Source organism: Leucoraja erinacea, chromosome 19 (genome assembly GCF_028641065.1).
Source record: "Leucoraja erinacea ecotype New England chromosome 19, Leri_hhj_1, whole genome shotgun sequence".
NCBI lineage: Eukaryota > Metazoa > Chordata > Chondrichthyes > Rajiformes > Rajidae > Leucoraja > Leucoraja erinaceus.
Window position 1 is genome coordinate 35,374,966 of NC_073395.1, and position 20,948 is coordinate 35,395,913.

The 20,948-nt window shown below is 38.9% G+C and overlaps 1 protein-coding gene across 1 annotated transcript in view; it reads left to right on the plus strand.

Annotated features, from left to right (window-relative positions):
- Nucleotides 1–18,888, plus strand: part of nup107 (nucleoporin 107) — a 42,892-nt gene extending 24,004 nt beyond the window's left edge. Inside the window, exons 10-28 of the mRNA XM_055650826.1 lie at nt 271–359; nt 1,081–1,156; nt 1,695–1,808; nt 1,907–1,997; nt 2,079–2,155; nt 4,570–4,629; nt 4,753–4,895; nt 5,019–5,067; nt 8,587–8,656; nt 8,769–8,887; nt 9,404–9,442; nt 9,656–9,806; nt 11,015–11,127; nt 11,555–11,657; nt 13,497–13,657; nt 14,056–14,181; nt 14,270–14,383; nt 15,605–15,772; nt 18,529–18,888. Of these exons, the coding sequence (XP_055506801.1) occupies nt 271–359; nt 1,081–1,156; nt 1,695–1,808; nt 1,907–1,997; nt 2,079–2,155; nt 4,570–4,629; nt 4,753–4,895; nt 5,019–5,067; nt 8,587–8,656; nt 8,769–8,887; nt 9,404–9,442; nt 9,656–9,806; nt 11,015–11,127; nt 11,555–11,657; nt 13,497–13,657; nt 14,056–14,181; nt 14,270–14,383; nt 15,605–15,772; nt 18,529–18,636 (1,971 nt within the window). The 3' untranslated portion in view covers nt 18,637–18,888. The remainder of the gene's footprint in view (nt 1–270; nt 360–1,080; nt 1,157–1,694; nt 1,809–1,906; nt 1,998–2,078; nt 2,156–4,569; nt 4,630–4,752; nt 4,896–5,018; nt 5,068–8,586; nt 8,657–8,768; nt 8,888–9,403; nt 9,443–9,655; nt 9,807–11,014; nt 11,128–11,554; nt 11,658–13,496; nt 13,658–14,055; nt 14,182–14,269; nt 14,384–15,604; nt 15,773–18,528) is intronic.
- Nucleotides 18,889–20,948: the final 2,060 nt, after the last annotated feature.

The following is a 20,948-nucleotide window of genomic DNA, read 5'->3' on the forward strand; positions in this document are numbered from 1 at the left end:
TGAACATTTATACAATAGTATATTAAAATATGAATGAATTTGTATTAGTTGAGAAAGTAAGCTTTCAGTATCATCTTCCATATGCAATGTATGTCCTTTTTCAATGATTGTAACAAACACACACTTAACATCTGATTGCTTGCTTCTCTTGAGGTCACTGGTCCCAGTCACCTTTTAAGTCCATGGTGGGTGCTTTGTCCAATAATCAGCAACGTGAGGATTTATCTGATCTTGTTTATGAATGTTAATGGTCTATTTTTAATTTCATAGATTGTTGTAGACTGGTTAGAGAGTATTGCCAACGACGAGGCTGGAAATTTTGCAGAGAATATAGAATATTATGCAAAATCTGTATACTGGTAAGAACCACAGTTTTATTGGAGTGTGTGAATTTTATTGTAGTGTGTGAACCAAGTTGGGATCTTTGTTTCATTTCTGTGAAGAACTGCAGATGCTGGTTTAAATTGAAGGTAGACATAAAATGCTGGAGTAACTCAGTGGGACAGGCAACATCTTTGGAGAGAAGGAAGGGTGACGTTTTGGGTCGATACCCTTCTTCAGACTGAAGACGTCACCCATTCCTTCTCTCCAGAACATAAGCTAAGAAGGATAGTACAAAGTGGAATATTTTTAGTAAGTTAAACCTTCCCTACTATCTTATCTCCATAGAGACAACGCCCGCAGTCAGGATCGAACCCTCTGGCACCTTAAAGCAGCTACTCTGCCAAATGGTGATTGATTCGCCAACATTTTACTAGCTTCAGTTTTCCAGACTCTACAATTTCGATATATATGTTATTTAAATATATGCCTTTTCTTATTCAAGGTAGATTCCAACTGCTGATTTTTAAGCTGATAAAATAGTTGATCAAATATCCATCTGCAGACTTTGGGGGTGGGGGACAGTTAGTTGGTGTTAATTACCTTAGAGATCATTATCCTCATTACTGGTTAGGAAATAACATCAGCGGGCTAGTCTCCAATCAACAGATGGTAGTGTAGATATAAGAACCATTAAGGAGATAAATGTAGAGAACAATTTGTTAATTCGGTTTTCTAAATGTTATTTTAATCTTGTAGGGAAAATACACTGCATGTGTTGAAACAACAAAGATCTGGAATCTCTGGATTTTCAAGGCAACTTGTGACTGAGCTGGTAGGTTTTGTTCTGATTTTCCTTATATTGGTTCATGGGGTCGGGGCTTGCCCTTTTTTACATTAAATTGGCTGGAACAACTGCTGAAATCCCAAACTTTTGGAATACTGGAACTGATCCATGCTGGCATTTCCTGCATTTTATTTTAAACTTCCAGCATCTGTTGTATTTTGTGCTTCTTCTTAAGCTAATCTGGTTCACATAAGGACAGCCAGGGGCGTTGCGGCAATGTTGCTGCCTTGCGGTGTCAGAAACCCGGGTTCGATCCTGACTGCGGGTGCTGTCTGTACGGAGTTTGTAGTGACCGCATGGATTTTCTTCAGGTTTCACCAGTTTCCTCCCACATTCAAAAGACGTGCTTGTTTGTTTGCTTCAGTAAATTGCCCCTAGAGTGTACGATAGAACTGGTGCATGGGTGATCACTACTCAGTGGGCAGAAGGGCCTGTTTCCGCACTGTATCTCTAAGCTTAAACTAAACTGAAATGTGATAAGTGCACAAAAACAAAATGCTGACCAAACTTTTATGTTTTCTCCAAGGATCCAGATGCTCCTATAAGACAGAAAATGCCTCTTGCTGACTTGGATAGGGAAGATGATGCCAGATTTATGAAATATCTCTTTGCTCTCATCCGAGCTGGAATGACAGATAAGGTACAGCTGTTTTGATCTCATTTTGACAGGCCCAATGCAAAATTCCTTGTTTGGTTGTATAATAACTATGTAATAATTTATAATGTAACACTTACCAGGCTCAGCGACTCTGTGAACGTTGTGGTCAGGCTTGGAGAGCTGCAACGCTTGAAGGGTGGAAACTGTATCACGATCCAAACCTTGATGGCGGTGAGGATAATTCTAAAATGTTTAATCTTTTAGCTATTCTGATGGCTTCAGATTATTGTATGAATTGCTGTTTGATTTCAGGATCAACGCTTGAAAGTGTAGAAGGAAATCCGTACAGAAGTGTTTGGAAGGCTTGTTGTTGGAGGATGGCAGAAGATGTAAGCTACACATGTCGTTTTAAATCTTATAAATGCGCTGATTGAGCAATGTTGTAGATAATTTGGAGTCCAGGCTATTTTTGTACATTGAAATTCAAGTTTTATGGTCTTTCTTTGTAATTTCGAATCTTGGAAAGAATGCTAGAAGAACTTGGATAAAGACCCCATGGTAGACTAAATAACAGTGACTTGGTCATATGGATTTATAACTTGCTTACTGATAGAAGACAGACCTTTCGGTGTGGAAGGACCATATTCAGATGGAGGTTTGTGACCAGTTGAGTCTGTCGCTTGTGTTATATAATTATAAATGACACGGATGTAAACATGGGTGGGTTGGTTATTGATTTTTCAGATTAGACCAAGATTGCTGGGGTCGCAGACTGAGGAAGGCTGCCAAAGTATACAGCAGCGTATGGATAAGCTATAGAAATGAACGGAGAAATGGCAGATGAAATTTAATCCAAGAAAGTGTGAGCGCTTTTACAGATCAAATCTATGGTGAAAATATAAAATTTACTAGAGAAATTTACTAAGTGCCGTCCCGTTGGGTCTGTTCCCCCAACGTGCGGTTTAGGGGAGGGACGGTGGGGGAGGGGGGGAGGAGGGGGGAGAAAGGGGGGGGGGGGGGGGGGGGGGAGAGGAGAGGGGGAAGAGGGGGGGGGGAGAAGAAGAGGAGAGGGGGGGGGGGAGAGAGAGAGGGGAGGGGGAGAGAGAGGGAGAGAGAGAAAGGGGGGGTAGAGAGGAGAGGGGGAGAGCAGGGGCAGCAGAGAGAGGGTGAGAGGGGGGTGAAAACGTTAATAGGGATTTTTCAAAGAGAGAGGGATCAGCAGAGAGAGAGTATTTTTACTTCAAGGTGCCCAAACCCCAACAGCCATTTGCAGGCAGTGCTTTTTTACTTCAAGACAGAGACTAATTGACAGAGCTCCATCTTGCAGAGACTAATTGAGGCACACCACTGATCCTGGTTTTATAGTCCCTCCCCCTCCCTCCAGCAGGGGCATAAGAGATAGAGTAGAAAGGACAGAATTGTTGTTTAAAAACTTTGGTAGGCCACATGTCAGTTTTGCATTGCACGGGAAAAAATTATCATGAAGGAAGTGGCGGGTTTGAAGAGGGGGGTTTCTCTGAGCGCTGCATGGTGGGGTTCTTAACAGTGAGAGGCCGTATTGTGGCGGATTGTTCTTTCGGAATGCCCAATGTTGAGCAGACCTGATAAATATATATAAAAATGAGAGGAAAGATAGGATAGATTTAGTACCTTGAGAGGGCAAAGACCGGCATCAACAGAAGTGATGTGGTTCAAAGGTATTTTGGAGGCAGATACAATGGCCATAGCTCCCTTTAGATTGCACAGCAGGATATGCAAGGAAGTAGATAGGATTGTAGCATATCCCACCAGTATTGCAAAAGACAGTTGGTCTTGCCATGTTCGCAGCTTTATGGGACCCTGTTCCTGTGCTGTAGGCCTACAGCTTCTGTTGCAGGATCTGCATTTGCAATTCTGGAACCCGTATGCATGAAGGAAGTGGAGGGTTTGAAGAAGGTGCAAAAGTTGTTTCCTCGAATGCTGCATGGATTAGGGGTTCACTTATATCTACATTAAAGAGGTTGGCCATTTTCATACTCGGAAATTAGCATCTTGTTTTTTTTTTCAATGACATTACAAAAAAGCTTGAGATCTTGGAGAGTCCAGATTTCTAAGGATAGATAAAATTTAAAGAGGAAGTAAAGATATTCACAAATAGACATATAACATGACCTTGATATCTAGGGGCAAAATTTATAAGCCAGAGAAGGAATTTAGTGTTCATTGCTGTTTGCCCATTTTAAATCGCAGAAGATGATTTCTGTGTGCGCGCTGTAGAATGTGACAGCGCGCTGATTAGTGCCCTGGAATGCCGAGACAATACTGCGTATTTATAAAAAGAAAAAAACTATTCGCTATAGATAACTTTAATTACAGGGTTATATATATGCCCCATTTAATGTAAAAAATGGAGGGATACCTTTATTGTATGCTCTATCCCACCCTGGGGCTGCGATTCGCAAATAAAACAGTAATTTTAAGGTCTTGACGTCATATTTATCGAGGCCTATAAAACTGGCATACCTTTTGCGTCCGGGTCTGGGCGATTTTTCGTTCCTAGGCTGAACATGTGTTAGTTCAGCCTAGTAAAAATCGCGTTTTAAACTAGCCCCCCCAAGCGCCAAAATCGTTGCAGGATGAGGGCAGATCAATTTCAGGTAGTTTTGTCAACATAGATCTCAGTCTCCACATATGCTGCTTAACCCACTAAGTTCTTCTAGCAATCTGTTTCTTGTTCCTGATTTCTGCATCTGCAGTCTCCTTGGTGTTCAAAGCTTTGTAAATATTATAATGTTGAATAACCATGAATTATTTGAATTTCTAGGAACAGTTTAACAGATATGAACGAGCAATCTATGCTGCTCTAAGTGGAAACCTAAAACAGGTAATATATTCAAAGCAATCTCTTCCTTTTCCAGATCTCTAAACAAAACCATACAGAAAATTCAGAAATCTTGAATTGCTTGTATTCCTACAGTTTCACAGTACATTTTGTCATCAATTTTAGCTCCTTTCAGTATGTGATACTTGGGAAGACTGCGTTTGGGCATACTTCAGGGTCATGGTAGACACTCTTGTGGAACAAGAAATCCGCTCATTGAGTCCTATGAGTGAATTTGAAGAGTTACCTAAAGAATACATAGAGGCGAAGTACGTATAAACTTCAAATTTTTTACTAAACATCACAAAATACGCAACTATATTTCAGGTTTCACTCAGTATTCTTGATTACATTACATTATTCATTACAAACCTTGCCTTGTACATTTTCAGTTGGACACCAGAGGCAATATTTGAAGAAATGCAAGCAACAGACAAAAGGGTAAGACAAAACATAAGGCATGTGGGTTCTTAAATTCTATTTTTTAATTAATAATGTTTTATGCTATTAAATAAGCCTGTCTTTTCTAAATGTCTTTATATAAAATGGTGACCCAAGTCACCTAATGGAGCAAGAAAATGGAGCAAGATTCCAAGACATTGGCCTAGAAAAAGAAATAATTTAATTGCACCAAAGATGGACAAAGGGCTGACAGTACTATCAGTGGTGTAGTACTTGTAGCGGAAGAAATGCAACACATATTTTAAAGGAGTGGGTCCTCAGCTCTCATTAAATTGAGAGGGTTTACAAAAATCAGGTTTGTATTTTTGGATTTTTTTGAGGTGTGAAGGGGAATAGTAAATATTAGGGAAATTGTGTTTAAAAAAAAAAAACGATGGAAATTTTAGGTCAAAGGAGCACCATCCAAAAAATTAGAGACTTGCCTTTCAGGAATTATATTTGGAAACACTTCCGGGGCATAAAGGGTGATAGAGGTTTTGAACTCTTCCTGGAAAAAGCAATGTTAATTTTAAATCTGACACAGATTTTTGTTAACTGAATATTGTGGGATATTAAATTGGGATATAGATCAGCCATGGCCTCGTTAAATTATGGCACAATTTCTAGAGGTTTTCAATGAAAGAGAAAGGAATGGTGATATTTGAGGATTACTAGAGGATTTCAGTTGTAAATTGCGATCTAGAGGATGTGAAACTTGAGCTTGTTAAAATAGAGTAGAACATAGTTCATAAGGATTCATAGATGAGATTGAATTTTGAATTTAATTGGAAAGAAGTTTTGATTTGACTTGTTGGGACTGCATTATGTTGTCATAGAGTCATACAGCATGGAAACAGGCTCTTCGGCCAGATTTGTCCATGTCAACTAATATGCCCCATCTAAATTAGCACCATTTGCCCATGTTTGGCATGTATCCTTGCAAACCTTTCTGAGGTCGCAGTCCAGCCCGGAGCGGTTAAAACAACGGGCTGACAAGAAGAAAAGGCAGCAGGTGGGAGGGAGGGAGCCCCACGGTATCTTTGTATACGGCAGCCTGAAGAAAGTGCCATCCCCATGGGCTACAACATGAACCGCAACGACAGCCGTGCTAACTGTTTAAGATGCAATGCCGCAAAGTACTGGAGTAACTCAGCAGACTAAATAGTCTGAAGAAAGGTCCCGATGTCACCTATCCATGTTCTCCATGGATGGTGTCTGACCTGCTGAGTAACTCCAGCACTGTGTTCTTTTGCATATTAACCAGCAACTGCAGTCCTTTGTTTGAGCTCCATGTATTGAACATACCGTATTCGATTATAGCAGACAATTGGTAATAACCATGGTCCGTAAAACGAGGTTTTATTGAATTTTTTTTTTTAGTTCATTTTTTACTGCCTTTGGTCAGCTGGGGCTCTGAGTGTACTCATTTGAGAAAATATAGTTGTATTTGTATGTGGTTTATTGACAATAGATGTTTCCATATCAATTTTAGAACTAGTCTTCTGACGCATATTAAAAATCTGACCTATAGTGAATAGTAACCGAGCCTTATAAATTTGATGAGGGCCATGGGTTTTGGTTCTTCCTGATCAAAAGTGTAGGCCCATCAAAAGGGGAAACAGTTAAATAACACTTATTTCAATCCTTTAGAACCAAAAATAACCAAAGAGAATTGCAGAAGAGGAAGTGTGGAGAATGCTGAATGTTATCTGGGCACCCTAGAAATGTACATGACAACGTTTTGATATTCTGGTTAAATAATATTAGGAACAAAATGTAACCATAAATATTTCTGAAGATCCATCTTTTAATTCAATAGGTTCAAAACCTTGTGAAATTTAGATAGTCATACAGCATGGAAACAGACCCTTCAGCCCACATGATCCATGCCGACCAAGATGCCATCTGAGCTAGTCCCATCTGCCTGCATTTGACCCATATTCCTCCATATCTTTCCTATCCATCTATCAGTCCAAGATTCTTTTAAATACAGTTGTAATACCTACCTCAACGTCCTCCTTTGGCAACTCGTTCCATATACCTAGCAGCAGTGGAAATGTTGCTCCTCAGGTTCCTATTAAATATTTCCCTTGACATCTTCACCTATGTCTGGTTCTTGATTCCTTTACCATAAATAAAAGACTTTACCATAAGTAAAAGACATTTACCGAATCTATTCCCCTCATGTTTTTTTTACAGCTATATAAGATCACCCTTCAGTCTCTTGCATTCCAAGGAATAAAGTCCGAGCTTGCCTAATCACTCCTTGTAATTCAGGCCCTAGAGTCCTTGCAATATTTTCGTAAATCTTCTCTGTACTCTTTCATGTTTAATGACATTCTTCCTGTAGTAAGATGATCAAAACTCAACCCAGTACTCCAAATGTGGCCTCGCCATTATTTTATACAACTGTGACAGTATGTCCCAACTTCTGTACTCAATACCCTGAATGATGAAGGACAATGTACTAAAAGCTGTCTTTACTGTCATATCTACTTCTAGGGAACTATGTGCCTGCACTCTCAATCTCCAAATGCTCTGCCCTGGCTGCTGCCATGGCTGCACTGAAAATGCAGCATCTCTTACTTATCTGCATTAAGCTCCATTGCCATTCCTCAGCCCACTAGCCCAGTTGATCAAGATCTTGTTGTAATTTTTGATAAGGATATTCAGAGTCTACAACACTACCTGTATCAGTGTCATCAACAAACTTACTAATCATACCTTGTACATTCTCATCTAAATCATCAATATAAACAGCAATGAGCAAACGGTAGCCACATGTCTGCTATCTTAAACACAATCTTCCACTAGCAACCTCTGCTTCCTTCCATGAAGCCAATTGTGTATGCAGGTAGCTAGTTCTCCCTGGATCCCATGCAATCTAACCTTCCATAGCAGCCTACCAAATGGAACCTTATCAAAGGCCTTGCTGAAGTCCATGCAGATAATGTCTCTGGCCTTGCCCCTGTCAACCTTCTTCATTATTTATTCTAAGAAACGTAATCAAATTTGTAAGTCACTATCAGCCAGGTACAAAACAATCAGCCTTTGTCTTAAAATGCATATATATTTTATCTAAAAATCCTCTCCAGTAACTTTCCTACCACAGATGTTAGGCTTACTGCCAGGCTTTTCCTTGAAATCAAAATGGTTGCTAATATTGCAGATTAGAAACAAAGACACATAATAGACCATTCAGCTGTTTGTGTTTAGGCTGGTACATTGCAAACATGTTTCCAGTCAATTCTGCAGTTATCCCAAAATCTTTGATTTTTCCCAGAGATCAAGGAAAATATATTTTAAGTAAATATTGATTTCCAAATTCTTCATTTTTCTAAATGGTTTAAAGATTTTGCCCTATAGTGTGCAAATGCCCAATGTCAAAAATGAATCCATTAATAAAAAGGAGATTGGTGTCAGGAGTTGGATTATGTTTAGTGTGCATAAAATGTTGGTACCAAATATTTTAGTCTGCTCAGAAATTTGTGAATATTGAACTAATTTCTTTATTTGTAGCAAGTCTTAGAGGAGAATAAAGCTCATTATCACATCATTCAGAAATACATAATCTTGGGAGATATCGATGGTGAGTATTTTTGAAAAATAAATGTAAATTGTATCAAAATGAAGTGTGAGATTTGACATTATCACCTAAGTTGTATAGTTTTTTGTAATTGTCTTTTGTTTGTTAATAATAGGCCTGATGGATGAATTTCAGGATTGGCTTACAAAGTGTAAGTTCCAGCTTCCTCCTCATCTCCTACGTTTCATGACTCATCTCGTGTTGTTCTTATGGAATCTTGGCATACCAACAAAGGTACACTTGTTAAACACAATTTAATATTGCAATGTTTGAGAAGTCTCTTAATGCAAAGGAAATTGAAATTTAATGTGAAATCAGAAATTAAAATTTCAGTTCCTTTGAATTTTAAATTCAGTAAACTTGGATTTCATTTAAGATCTAATTTTCTTGATTAATTTTCTTGATTAATTATTGAACTCTCCTTCCTGAAGAAATGCTTTTTGAAAGGCATCACCATTTTTTTTTTTGTAACATCCATTTCTGCTTCTTGAGAACGAAGGAGCTAATGCCATTATGTTCATAAATACAATTTGTTTTTTAATACTGGAGCAAACCTGAGCGATATTCAGGGTTCTATTTCCCTCTCTGTATTCTTTATCCTTGCTTTCCGTTAAAACTTTTATACTTGATAAAATTAAATAAAGTGAATTAATTTGTTTTGTTGTATAAATAAGTTAAAAATTCATGCAGATCATCTTAGACATGTAAACATGTTAAATTATCTTACTTTAATTATTTTATCATTTTCAGGAGGATGTTTGTATGAGCATTCTAAAAAGCTATATTGAGGTGAGATAATTAATTTCTTTCCAAGCACCACTTTTGAGTATGCTACACATTGGATGACTGTTGATGTGTTTATTATGCATAATTTAACAAATTATTTTCGGCTTTCCTGATAATATAACTTCATGTGCTCCCTTATATGATAGAAATAAGTTCTTGTCTATTGCAAGAATACAAACATTAAAAATCACTTAAAAAATATATTTTCCTTTGCAGTTCCTAATTGGAATGAAGTACATAGACTTGATAGCATTTTATGTAAGACATTTACCGCAGCAATTGGGTATAGCTCAATATTCAGCATTTTTGGAGACTGTCACAGAGACGGAACAAAGGAAACGTTGTCTAGACCTTGCAAGAGAGGCTGGTAAGGAAACATTGTAATATATAATTGTTGTGACATAAATGTTTTGATTAAATTGCATTAAAAATTGCTAAAAGTAACTTCTGTTCAGGCTCAATTAAATAGACTTCATTGCTTCGTCTGGTTACTCGTATATTCTCAGGATGAATCTCTAATTAATTAGGTAGGGCTGTCCTGAGATGAAAGGCAGAAAAGTGAGTTTTAGGTGTAAAATCCTTTGAGAATCCATTGAGATGTAGAGAAATATCAAAACTTTTGTGACAAGTATGTCATAAAAAAGGCTGATTCTAAATTCTCCAAAAGTGAACCAAAATGTAACATATGTGACCAGATGTCATCACAGAAAGTAATACATTGAAAAATTCTTGTAAGAGATTAACCTTATTGCTATTTTCCTACCTACAGAACTATAATGCATGTCCGCTGAAGATATGAACATTCTAACTTTTTAAAATTCAGTTTGTAAGATAAAGCTGAGTTATGAAAAAAATACTTCCCTGTGAGGTCACACATGACCAATCATATTTGACCTCTGACTCTAAACAAACATTGTCAGCATAACAAAAAATTCACTTGATAAACTGAAAAAAATATGAATCATATATACTGTACAAAACAATATACCTGTAATGCTTTCAGAATTAGAAGCGACTAGACCAAGTGGGTCGCACGGAAGGCCTGGACCCAACACAACCCGTTCCCCCAAGGCAATATTCGACCACTCACCCGTTCCCCCAACTTAATATTCCACCACTCACCCATAGCCCCCCAATTGTGCAGGGGTGGCTCATTTCCCCTTATTCACCCTACCTCATTTTAAAATAAAAAAAAAATGCAATTGCACTCGCTAGAGCTGGCAAGACTCAGTGTCCTGCGATTGCAACATTGTAGCGGGAGGGGTTACAATCCCATTGCGATTTCATAGCTGTAACTACCAGTGCAGATGGAAGAAATATTTCTCAAAGTAGGATTCTGTTCAAAACTCACGTGCCTCAATTCCTTAGGTTTCATGATCTTGCTAAACCAATACCATTGGATGCCAATGCTTTTGAAAGCATATCACATGCTGAATAGATAACATTTCGAATTACGTATAACATATTATAATCTACTAGTATCATGTGGTTTGAAAGGCTTTAAATGCTAACTTCTCAGTGAATATATTTTTGTATGAATACTTATTGTGATATTTTGTCAAAATTATTACACAGGTCTTGATGCAGCAGCTGTGACAAAGTCTGTCGTGGAAAATATCAGGAAAAGGGATGCCAAGGACTTTACTCACCATGATCTATCACCATCTCTGGACACTGCTACGACAAAAGTGAGTGTTATTTTCCATTAAAATATGCTTGACAAATGGCATTTAGTAAACAAATGCCCTTTATTTTATTTTGAGCCATTGGCATTCTTTCAATCCAATTTTAGCAAAATATTTGAGGCAAGAATGGACCAATATTTTGTGTTTTATTCTCATTAATAACTTTCCAAAGTTACTGACCAGAAGAAATTTGTCCCCAGTTTAATCCATGGCTGTATTAGAATTCGATATTGTCCAACGGAGATTCTAAACCTTTGCTTATAATCAGTTCAAGGCTTGAAACTTCAAGTTACATGAAGTCCATGTAACTTTATGCTTGAAACTTGTGTCGATTAATACAAATAAATATTAAGAGAAAAAACTAGAACAGTAAAGTCACAAATTTAACATTTTGCTGTCTGGGTCAGGTAATAACTTATGACTTTTACAGGAAGATCAAATGAAAATTAATGTAATTGAGTGGTTGATGTTTGATCCTTCGCAAAGGGCAGAAGCACTAATACAAAGCAATGCGATCATGAGAAAATTCTTGGGTATGTTGGCTTTCTTACTGCATGCATGTTTTAAAAACAACTTTTTTATATTTATTTCATCATAAATTAAAAGTAGATGTGTAAATCTCATAAATCACTTTGATTTATGATTAATGTTTATGTAGATTTTCTTGCCTTGGAATTAAGCTGTGCAGTGTCCATTTTCTAGATTCTAAACTGCCTCTGAAATGTCTGAAGTGAGCTATGGCAAGCTCGTACTGTGTAGACATCCATAAACGAGGCTGGTGTTTTAATGTTGGCGATCAGTATCAGAATATGAACTTAATACCTGGTTTATTTTCACTTGTATTATCAAGAGCATATTGCACACCATATTGCATACTGGCAATTGCACACCATAGCATCATGTCAATGGAGGCATTCCATTATGCTAGTTAGTTTGGGATGGAAATGTTAGTTTGGGATGGAATGGGTTTTTTTAATCTCCAATGTTGAAGGCCTTTCTCTTGTAGTTCATTGTATAATGGATGGTGTGAACCTAGAAATAATCAAATCTTCAGACATAGATTGTGAACATCAGTAAACAACTTACTGACTTCATTGAAGTGACGTAGGGAGCTCCATGGTTTTTTTCACTGGTGTGAAATCCTATTCAATTCTGCTGACTTGAGCGTGTTATAGGTAATGACAAACACCTAGCGTGTTTTTTCTTCCTCTCACCTAACAATGATACATTCTACATTTCTTTGATCTGTCGTTTTCACACCTTATAGACAATAGACAATTAGGTGCAGGAACAGGCCATTCGGCCCTTCGAGCCAGCACCGCCATTCAATGTGACCATGGCTGATCATCCCCAATCAGTACCCTGTTCTTGCCTTCCCCATCCACGTATATCTAGCCTCCCTCTCCCCTGACTCTCAGTCTGAAGAAGGGTCTCAAGCCGAAACATCACCCATTCCTTCTCTGCAGAGATGCTTCTGAGATTCCAGCATTTTGTGTCTATTTTAGTATGTTTTTATGCATTGTACTTTGTGGAATTTTGTGTCCCTAGACGTAAAACAATGCCAACAATTTACCATAATTACACCTGTTCAGTCCTATTTTTGTCATGCCTTCTATGCTTTATTATAGATACAATTCGCAATCATTTATTTTTCACACAATTTTAATTTTAGGTCGTTAGAGTTCTAAGGATATATGTTTTGTAACTTGGATTTAGTTTGGAATGTCTCAAATTTGTTTCTGGTAATGCTCAGTGTTTCTGATATTATTAAATAAATATTGTATGTATTTATTTTGGCAACTGAAGAGCTTTTCCATGTGACATTTAATATTTGGAATTAAAAACATAAAAGCATCATCAAAATAGAAACATAGAAAAAATAAGTGCAGGAGTAGGCCATTCAGCCCTTTGAGCCATCAATATGATCATGGCTGAACATCTAAAATCAGTACCCATTTCCTGCTTTTTCCCCATATCCCTTGATTCCTTTGGCCTTAAGAGCTAAATTTAACTCTCTTGAAACCATCAAAAAATGAAAAATTGGCCTCCACTGCCTTCTGTGCCAGAGGCTTCCAATGATATTCCAAAAAGATAGGAAAACAGCAAGGCATGCAGCTTCTGTGGAAAGGGAAAGAATTAATGTCTCAAGTTCGTTCTCTTGAAGGGTCCCAGATCTTAAACGTTAACTTTTTTTTCCACTGATGCTATCTAACCTGCTTAGTGTTTCAAGCATTTTCTGTTTTATTTCAGATTTCCAGCACCTGGTATTAATTTTTATTTGTGACATTCCAAAAGATAAATTTGTAATAAAATATAACCATGTAATGGGTGAGTGTAGTCTATTATATAAGAAGTGTAATTTTGTTTTCTAGCTTCTAAGAAATATGAAGCAGCTAAAGAAGTGTTCAGCAAAATCCCACAGGATTCTATCGCTGAGGTGTATGCAAACTGGGATGATTATGGAATGGAATCCATGCCTCCAGCAGAGGATGAAAATGCTGTCCGGGAACACTTGTGTATAAGGGCTTATCTGGTACGATTCCAAAATGCTGCATTCCTCGCGGTGAAATCATATCCATAAGTAATGCAGAACGGAAATAAGACTAGCAAGTTTAATTGTTGGTGAATGGAGAGTTATCCATATAACCCTGAACGGATGGCTGACCGTTAACAGAATTCATATAGACAATTAATTTCAGCCAAGTGGTGTAAACATAACTTGGAGATTTTCACCCTTATTTATATATTTTTCTAATTTATCCATTAACTTAATTTTTTATTATTTTTTAATTATTTAAGCTGGAGTACTCTTGTGAAAACATACTGTCAAATTTTACTGTGCAAATGTGTTTTTTGCATTGTATGATTTCTTAGTATTCTCGCTTTTCTGCACCTTGCCATTGTAATTTTATAAATTATGATCTCTTCCAGGAAGCACACGAAAAATTTAATGAGTGGTTTAAAGTGATGCAATCTGCACCACCAGAACCCACTCTTACTGAAAATGCAAGTTTCACAGAGACGGTGGCTCATGAGCACAAGCAGAAAAAGTTCCAGGTTAAAAATATCCGTAAACATTTTAGCTGTTGCCGTTTTATTTTTTCCATTTGTGTTTCTCCAATGATTTTTTTAAATCCCTCAATAGATTGATTATAAAAGATGGAGTGACAACTTAGAAGAACTGACCAATGATGTAAAAGAAAATATCTATAATGTCTTACTTTTTGTAAATGGAGGATGGTTGGTTGACATAAGAGAGGTAAAAATAAAATATATTCATTGTTGAATTTCTTTCAATACTTTTTTTGACAAGAAATAATTTGAGTTCGTTGTTGAAGGTTTTTCAATATTTTTTCATCAAGGAATTATTTGTTCACTGTTGAAGGTCTTTCATTATTTTTTTGTCATGGAATTATTTCATTGTAGTCATTGTCATTCCCCAGTAATTGTAACCCACGGCTCCTCTGGTCATGGATGACCATTCTTTTGGCCAATCTACACACATCTATTTCAGTTCTTAGACCCCAAATGCTGGTCTGAAGTAGGGTCTCAACCCGAAATGTCACCCATTCCTTCTCTTCAGAGATGCTGCCTGAGTTACTCCAGCTTTTTGTGTCTCTCTTCGGTTTAAACCAGCATCTGCTGTTCCTTCCTACACATTTATATCAGTTCTTGACAACCTGACATGAGACCCATCTAATCATAACAAGCCATCCCTTCAAATCAAATTGCCATTATCCCCAGCTGCAATTAATATGCTTGCATCCCCCTCAGCTCACATAATTGGTCTCTCTTGGTCTGCTCTGTACCAGACATACCTGTTGTTCACTCCAATGCTTGCCTTTCCCTTTAATTTGTAACATATTTGATTTCTAAGTTTCCTTAGTTCCGATGAAAGATAAACCCTTGAATCGTGCCATCTCTTACCATCAACTCCCCCATAAATGCTGCCGGACCTGTGTATTTCCAATATTTTGTTTTGACTATTTGAATTTCAGTCTAGTCCAATCCTTGGCTCAAATTGGTGCAGTAGTAATAAGTGCAGCACACTCATTAGGTTCATGAAATTCCAACTCGGATAACAAATAAAGCCTGTTAGATGGCATAACAGGTTTGAGGAGGCCATTGTTGAAGAGCTGTCATCCAAAATATATCCAGAAAGAAAATTTAGTAAAAGCAGTATTTTCATATAAAATATTTTTAACATTTTAATGCATTGGCCATCACAATGTAAAATTACAATTTCCTAAAAACTTCACAATTGGCTCCTGAAAGTATTTTGTTGCAAGACGTTAAATAAACTGCAAGTTGATCCATTGTTTGTTTGTGTTTTTAGTTTTATTAATTTACTATGATAACAGGCTTTGAAAATGTTGCAGTTAATTAGCTTAATTTCACCTTAAGTTACAAGTGATGCATATTTTGTCTACAGCAATGTTAACACAATTCCTATAGTTAACATATAATTCTTATGATCCAGAATGGTGAAGAAGATGTCGAGCGCAAGCACCAGTTGAAATTGTTACGTCAGCTCTGCCTACCAGCTATGTGCTTCCTGCTTCATACTGTGTTGCACAGCACTAAGCAATACCAACAATGTTTAAAGCTGGCTGATGTGATTTCATCCGAACAACACAAAATTTATCAAGTAAGCAAGCAGATTTGAGATCCATTTAAAATCTTGTCAGCTTTTAGTAATTTAGTAAAGCACGATTCACTTGAGAAATAGACTTTGTACGTCTGACAGCTAATCGTGATATTTTTGAAAACATTATTCCAATCAACATAAAAGGTTCTCTGTTAATAGATTAAATTTACCTTCCCAGGACCTGTATTAAATTGGGTTTAGAAGTCCTAAAATCTCCTTGATATATTTCACCCAATATTAAAAGAATGATTATTGCAATAAGACATGCTGTTTTAATGAGTGCAACGTTTCTGCTAAAAAGGTAAAACATAATCGTGTAATATATAAGTAATCTGTCACTTTTAAAGGATATGCCACGGTAGGTTCTTCTGGTTAGGGAGATGAATATCAAAAACATATTTTCATAATAATTTTATTAGGCTGGATTTTCCTGAACTGGCAAACCTCACTAGCCTTCCCACCACTATCCTTAGTCTCTTTCCCACCCCACCCCCACCACACACGATACCATACAATAGAACCTATCCCAGGAGGTGAATTGGTCCGCCACCAGTCGTAAAACACAACAAGATACACAAAACATTAAATTAAAGTGACCAGTGTAAAGTCCAGGATTGGGGATGTGCAAAGATTTGGGGGGGGGGGGGGGGGGGGGGGGAGTCAGTCTACCCCATAACAGATGGGGGCGGTGTTGCACACTTTGATGGTAGGTACAGTGGGTCGCACCTACCCATGCCTGCATTTGTGCTCTCCCAGTGCCAACTATCTCATTCTGCGGGCACTTCGTCCCATACCCTGCTTGCACTCAGCATGTATAGGGTCATGTGTGATGCAGTGAGAATGCCAATCACAGAAAGCTCCTTCCAGCTTTAACTGCTAGCAAGACTGTGGGTGACGCTTTGTCAGCTGTAAAAAAAAAATATTGTGTTGGACATCCAGTCAATTAAATATTGAAATTTGCTAAAAAGAATTGGATGTTAATATTTACTAATACAATAAGGCTAATTGACGTGATTTACCTTCTCCTCTGGCCCCTTAAATCTTTGCCCCACAATCTCCCCTGGAATCAATGGATGTGTTCTCAGATTCTGTGACAGTTCAGGATCTAAAGTAAGACTGAGCTTCGCTGGCTGCTTTAGGCCTACAGAAATCTAGGATAGACACAAAAAGCTGGAGTAACTCAGCGGGACAGGCAGCATCTCTGGATAAAAGGAATGAGTGACGTTTCGTGTCGAGCCCCTTCTTCAGACTGGTTAGGGATAAGGGAGACGAAAGATATAGACGGTGATGTGGAGAGATAAAGAATAATGAATTAAAGATATGCAAAAAAGTAACGATATTAAAGGAAACAGGCCATTGTAAGCTGTTAGTCGGGTGAAATTGAAAAGCTAGTGCGACTTGGGTGGGGGACGGATAGAGAGAGAGGGTATTCCGGGGCTACCTAAAGTGAGAGAAATCAATATTCATACCACTGGGCTGTAAGCAGCGCAAGTATAATACGAGGTGCTGTTACGAGGTGCGTTTAGCCTTACTCTGACAATGGAGGAGACCGAGGACAGGAAGGTCTGTGCAGGTAGACACAAAATGCTGGAGTAACTCAGCGGGACAGGCAGCATCTCTGGAGAGAAGGAATGGGTGATGTTCGGGTAGAGACCCTTCTTCTCTGAAGTCTGAAAGTGTGTAGGAATGGGAAAGAGAATTATAGTGTTCGGCAATCGGGAGATCAGGTTGGTTCACGCGGGCTGAGCGAAGGTGTTCCGCGAAACAATCGCCCAGACTTGAATAACGGATACAGTAGATGAGGTTGGAGGAGGTGCAAGTGAACCTCCACCTAACCTGAAAGGACTGTCGGGTAACCTGGACAGAGTCGAGGGAGGAGATATAGCGACAGGTGTTGCATCTTCTGCGGTTGCTGGGGAAGGTACCTGGAGAGGGGATGGTTTGGGTGGGAAGGGATGTTAACCAGGGAGTTGCGGAGGGAATGGTCTCTGCGGAAAGGGGGGGAGATGGGAAAATGTGGCTAGTGGTGGGATCCCGTTGTTGGTGGTGGATATTGTATGTGTCAGAGGATTATGTGTTGTATGCGACGGCTGATGGGGTGGAAGGTAAGAACAAGGGGGACTCTGTCTCTGTTGCGACTAGGGGGAGGGAGAGTAAGGGCAGAGCTGTGGGGTACCGAGGAGACACAAGTGAGGGCCTCATCTATGATGTGAGAGGGGAACCCCCATTCCCTAAAGAATGAGGATATCTCGGATGTTCTATTATGGAACACCTCATCTTGGGCGCATATGTGGTGTGGACGGAGGAACTGGGAGTAGGGGATAGAGTCTTTGCAGGAAGCAGGGTGGGAAGAAGTGTAGTCGAGATAGTTGTGGGAGTCAGTGGGTTTGTAATAGATGTCAGTTAATAGTCCATTTCTTGTGAGGGAGATTGTGATTCAGAAAGTGGAGGGAGGTGTCAGAGATGGTCCAAGTAAATTTGAGTGCAGGATGAAAATTGGTGGTGAAGTTGATGAAGCCCATGAGCTCTGCATGGGTGCAGGAGGTAGCACCTATGCAGTCGTCATCAATGTAATGGAGAGAGAGTTTGGGGATAAGGCCAGTGTAAGCCTGGAAATCTTGGACTGCTTGCACGTTTCAGTAACTACATGCTTGTGTTCCCAATCAGAAATGTCAGCCAGATTCATCTAATTGATAATTAAATATTGAGTGAAGTTCTTCTGTAATGATGATGTAATTTGTATTTCCTTACAACAGGTGTTTGCTAAGGAGGAAATGGCTAAGTTTTTGCGATTGTTGAGAGAGTCATCACTCATGCTGTTGGATCAGAATCTCGGACCTCTCGGATATGAATTACAGTCCTAGAGGATATCTGAAATTGCTGAGAAGATACGATTCCTTTAAAATAGGAATCCAAAATTTGCCAATTTCTGTTCAGATTTCACAATTTCTCATCCACCACCCTTGCTTCTCCATTTAAAGTTGAACTTTGTTTCACTGGAAATGGCCAACATTGGATTTATTTACACTTTTGTAAATTTTTTTTAGCATTTTACTAAAATGCACTGGTTCTGGTTTGTAATTATAAATCAATAAAGTGGAAATATTTTGTGTTTAGCCATTTTGATTTATGTAGTTTAAAAAATATTATGTGCATTCTCTAGATCATCTTATTTGTTGAATACTATAGTTAATTAGTTACTGGATTCAATTCAAACAAATGAAATTGAATAAGAAATTAAATGTTAATATTTATTAATACCATTAGGTAAAAGCCTATTAATTAAAGTAATTTACCTTAAACTTTTGCCCTACATTCCTCACTCTAATCAGTAGGTGTGTTCTCAGATTCTGTACCAGTGCAGGATCTAAAATAAATCTGAGCTTCACTACTACATTCGGGTAACAACTAGAATTCATTCCCAGATCACTTAACATCTCAAAATCTTCCTTACAAATAATTTAAGAGTGTTATCCCATGGATTGGTCAAACAAAAGGCTGATCTTGTATTTTTCAATCATACAATTAGCATGTTGTGGTTAGAATCTCTTAAGAGCATACTCTCAGAGTAGACTAGATATACAGCATGGAAACTTCAGCCCACCGGGTCTCTGCCCTCCAGTGATCACCCTTTTCACTAACACTATCCTACACACTAGGGACAATTTACAATTTTACAGAAACCAATTAACCCACAAATCTATCCGTCTTTGGGATGTGGGGAGAAACTGAAGCACGTACAGGGAGAACGTTCATACTCTGTACAGATAGCACCTGTAGTCAGGATTGAACCCCGGTCAGCGGCACTGTGCCACTCGCCGTGTCCACTAATAGAATGGAACCGCACGACGCTTTCAAGTACCATCCACTGCTTCTCACAACAGTTCTCCCGTGCCCTGCACTGTACACCGGCCCTATCCCTCAGCTCTTTCTCCACTACATCAATGTCTAGATTAAGGCTACCTCCTCCACCCGTGCAGCTCGTGTACTTTATTAACTTCACCACTAACGTCCGCCCTGCCCTCAAATCTCTTTCTTGATCTCTGTCTCCATCACAGCAGAGGGACTATTGATGCACACTTATTACAAACCTAATCTGGACTACAGTTTTTCCCTCTTGCAAAGATGCTATTCCCTACTCTCAATCCAATTCAATTTCTTCGTCTCTGGTGCATCTGTTCCCAAGATATCCTAATTTTTTTTCAGGGAACGTGGGTTCCTCCCTTCTATCATAGATGGAGCCCACATGTGTCTCCTTTGTGTCCGGTAGTTCCGCCCCTCGCTCCTCCCCCCCCCCCTCGACGTAACAAGGACAATGTTCCCCTGGTCCTCATTTTTCACCCCACCAACCTCCGCATCCAACCCATTATCCTCCAACATTTCCACCAACTCCTAAGGGATTCCACCACTAATGACATCTTCCCATCTCCAACCCTTTCTGCCTTACTTCTCCTACCGCAAGAACTTGGTTCACTAATCCCTTCCCACTCAAATCACTGCTTCCTCCGGCACTTTCCCCAGCAACCGCAGGAGATGGGTACAGTTTTGGTCTCCAAATGTGAGGAAGGACATTATTGCCATAGAGGGAGTGCAGAGAAGGTTCACCAGACTGATTCCTGGGATGTCAGGACTGTCTTATGAAGAAAGACTGGATAGACTTGGTTTATACTCTCTAGAATTTAGGAGATTGAGAGGGGATCTTATAGAAACTTACAAAATTCTTAAGGGGTTGGACAGGCAATTCTTAAGGGGTTGGCAGGAAGATTGCTCCCGATGTTGGGGGAAGTCCAGGACAAGGGGTCACAGCTTAAGGATAAGGGGGAAATCCTTTAAAACCAAGATGAGAAGAACCTTTTTCACACAGAGAATCTCTGGAACTCTCTGCCACAGAGGGTAGTCGAGGCCAGTTCATTGGCTATATTTAAGAGGGAGTTAGATGTGGCCCTTGTGGCTAAGGGGATCAGAGGGTATGGAGAGAAGGCAGGTACGGGATACTGAGTTGGATGATCAGCCATGATCATATTAAATGGCGGTGCAGGCTCGAAGGGCCGAATGGCCTACTGCTCCTGATTTCTATGTCTATGTTTCTATGTAACACCTGTGCTTATACCTCCTCCCTTTACTCCAGACGGGGACCCCGACAGTCCTTTTAGGTGTGACGGAGATTCACATGTAC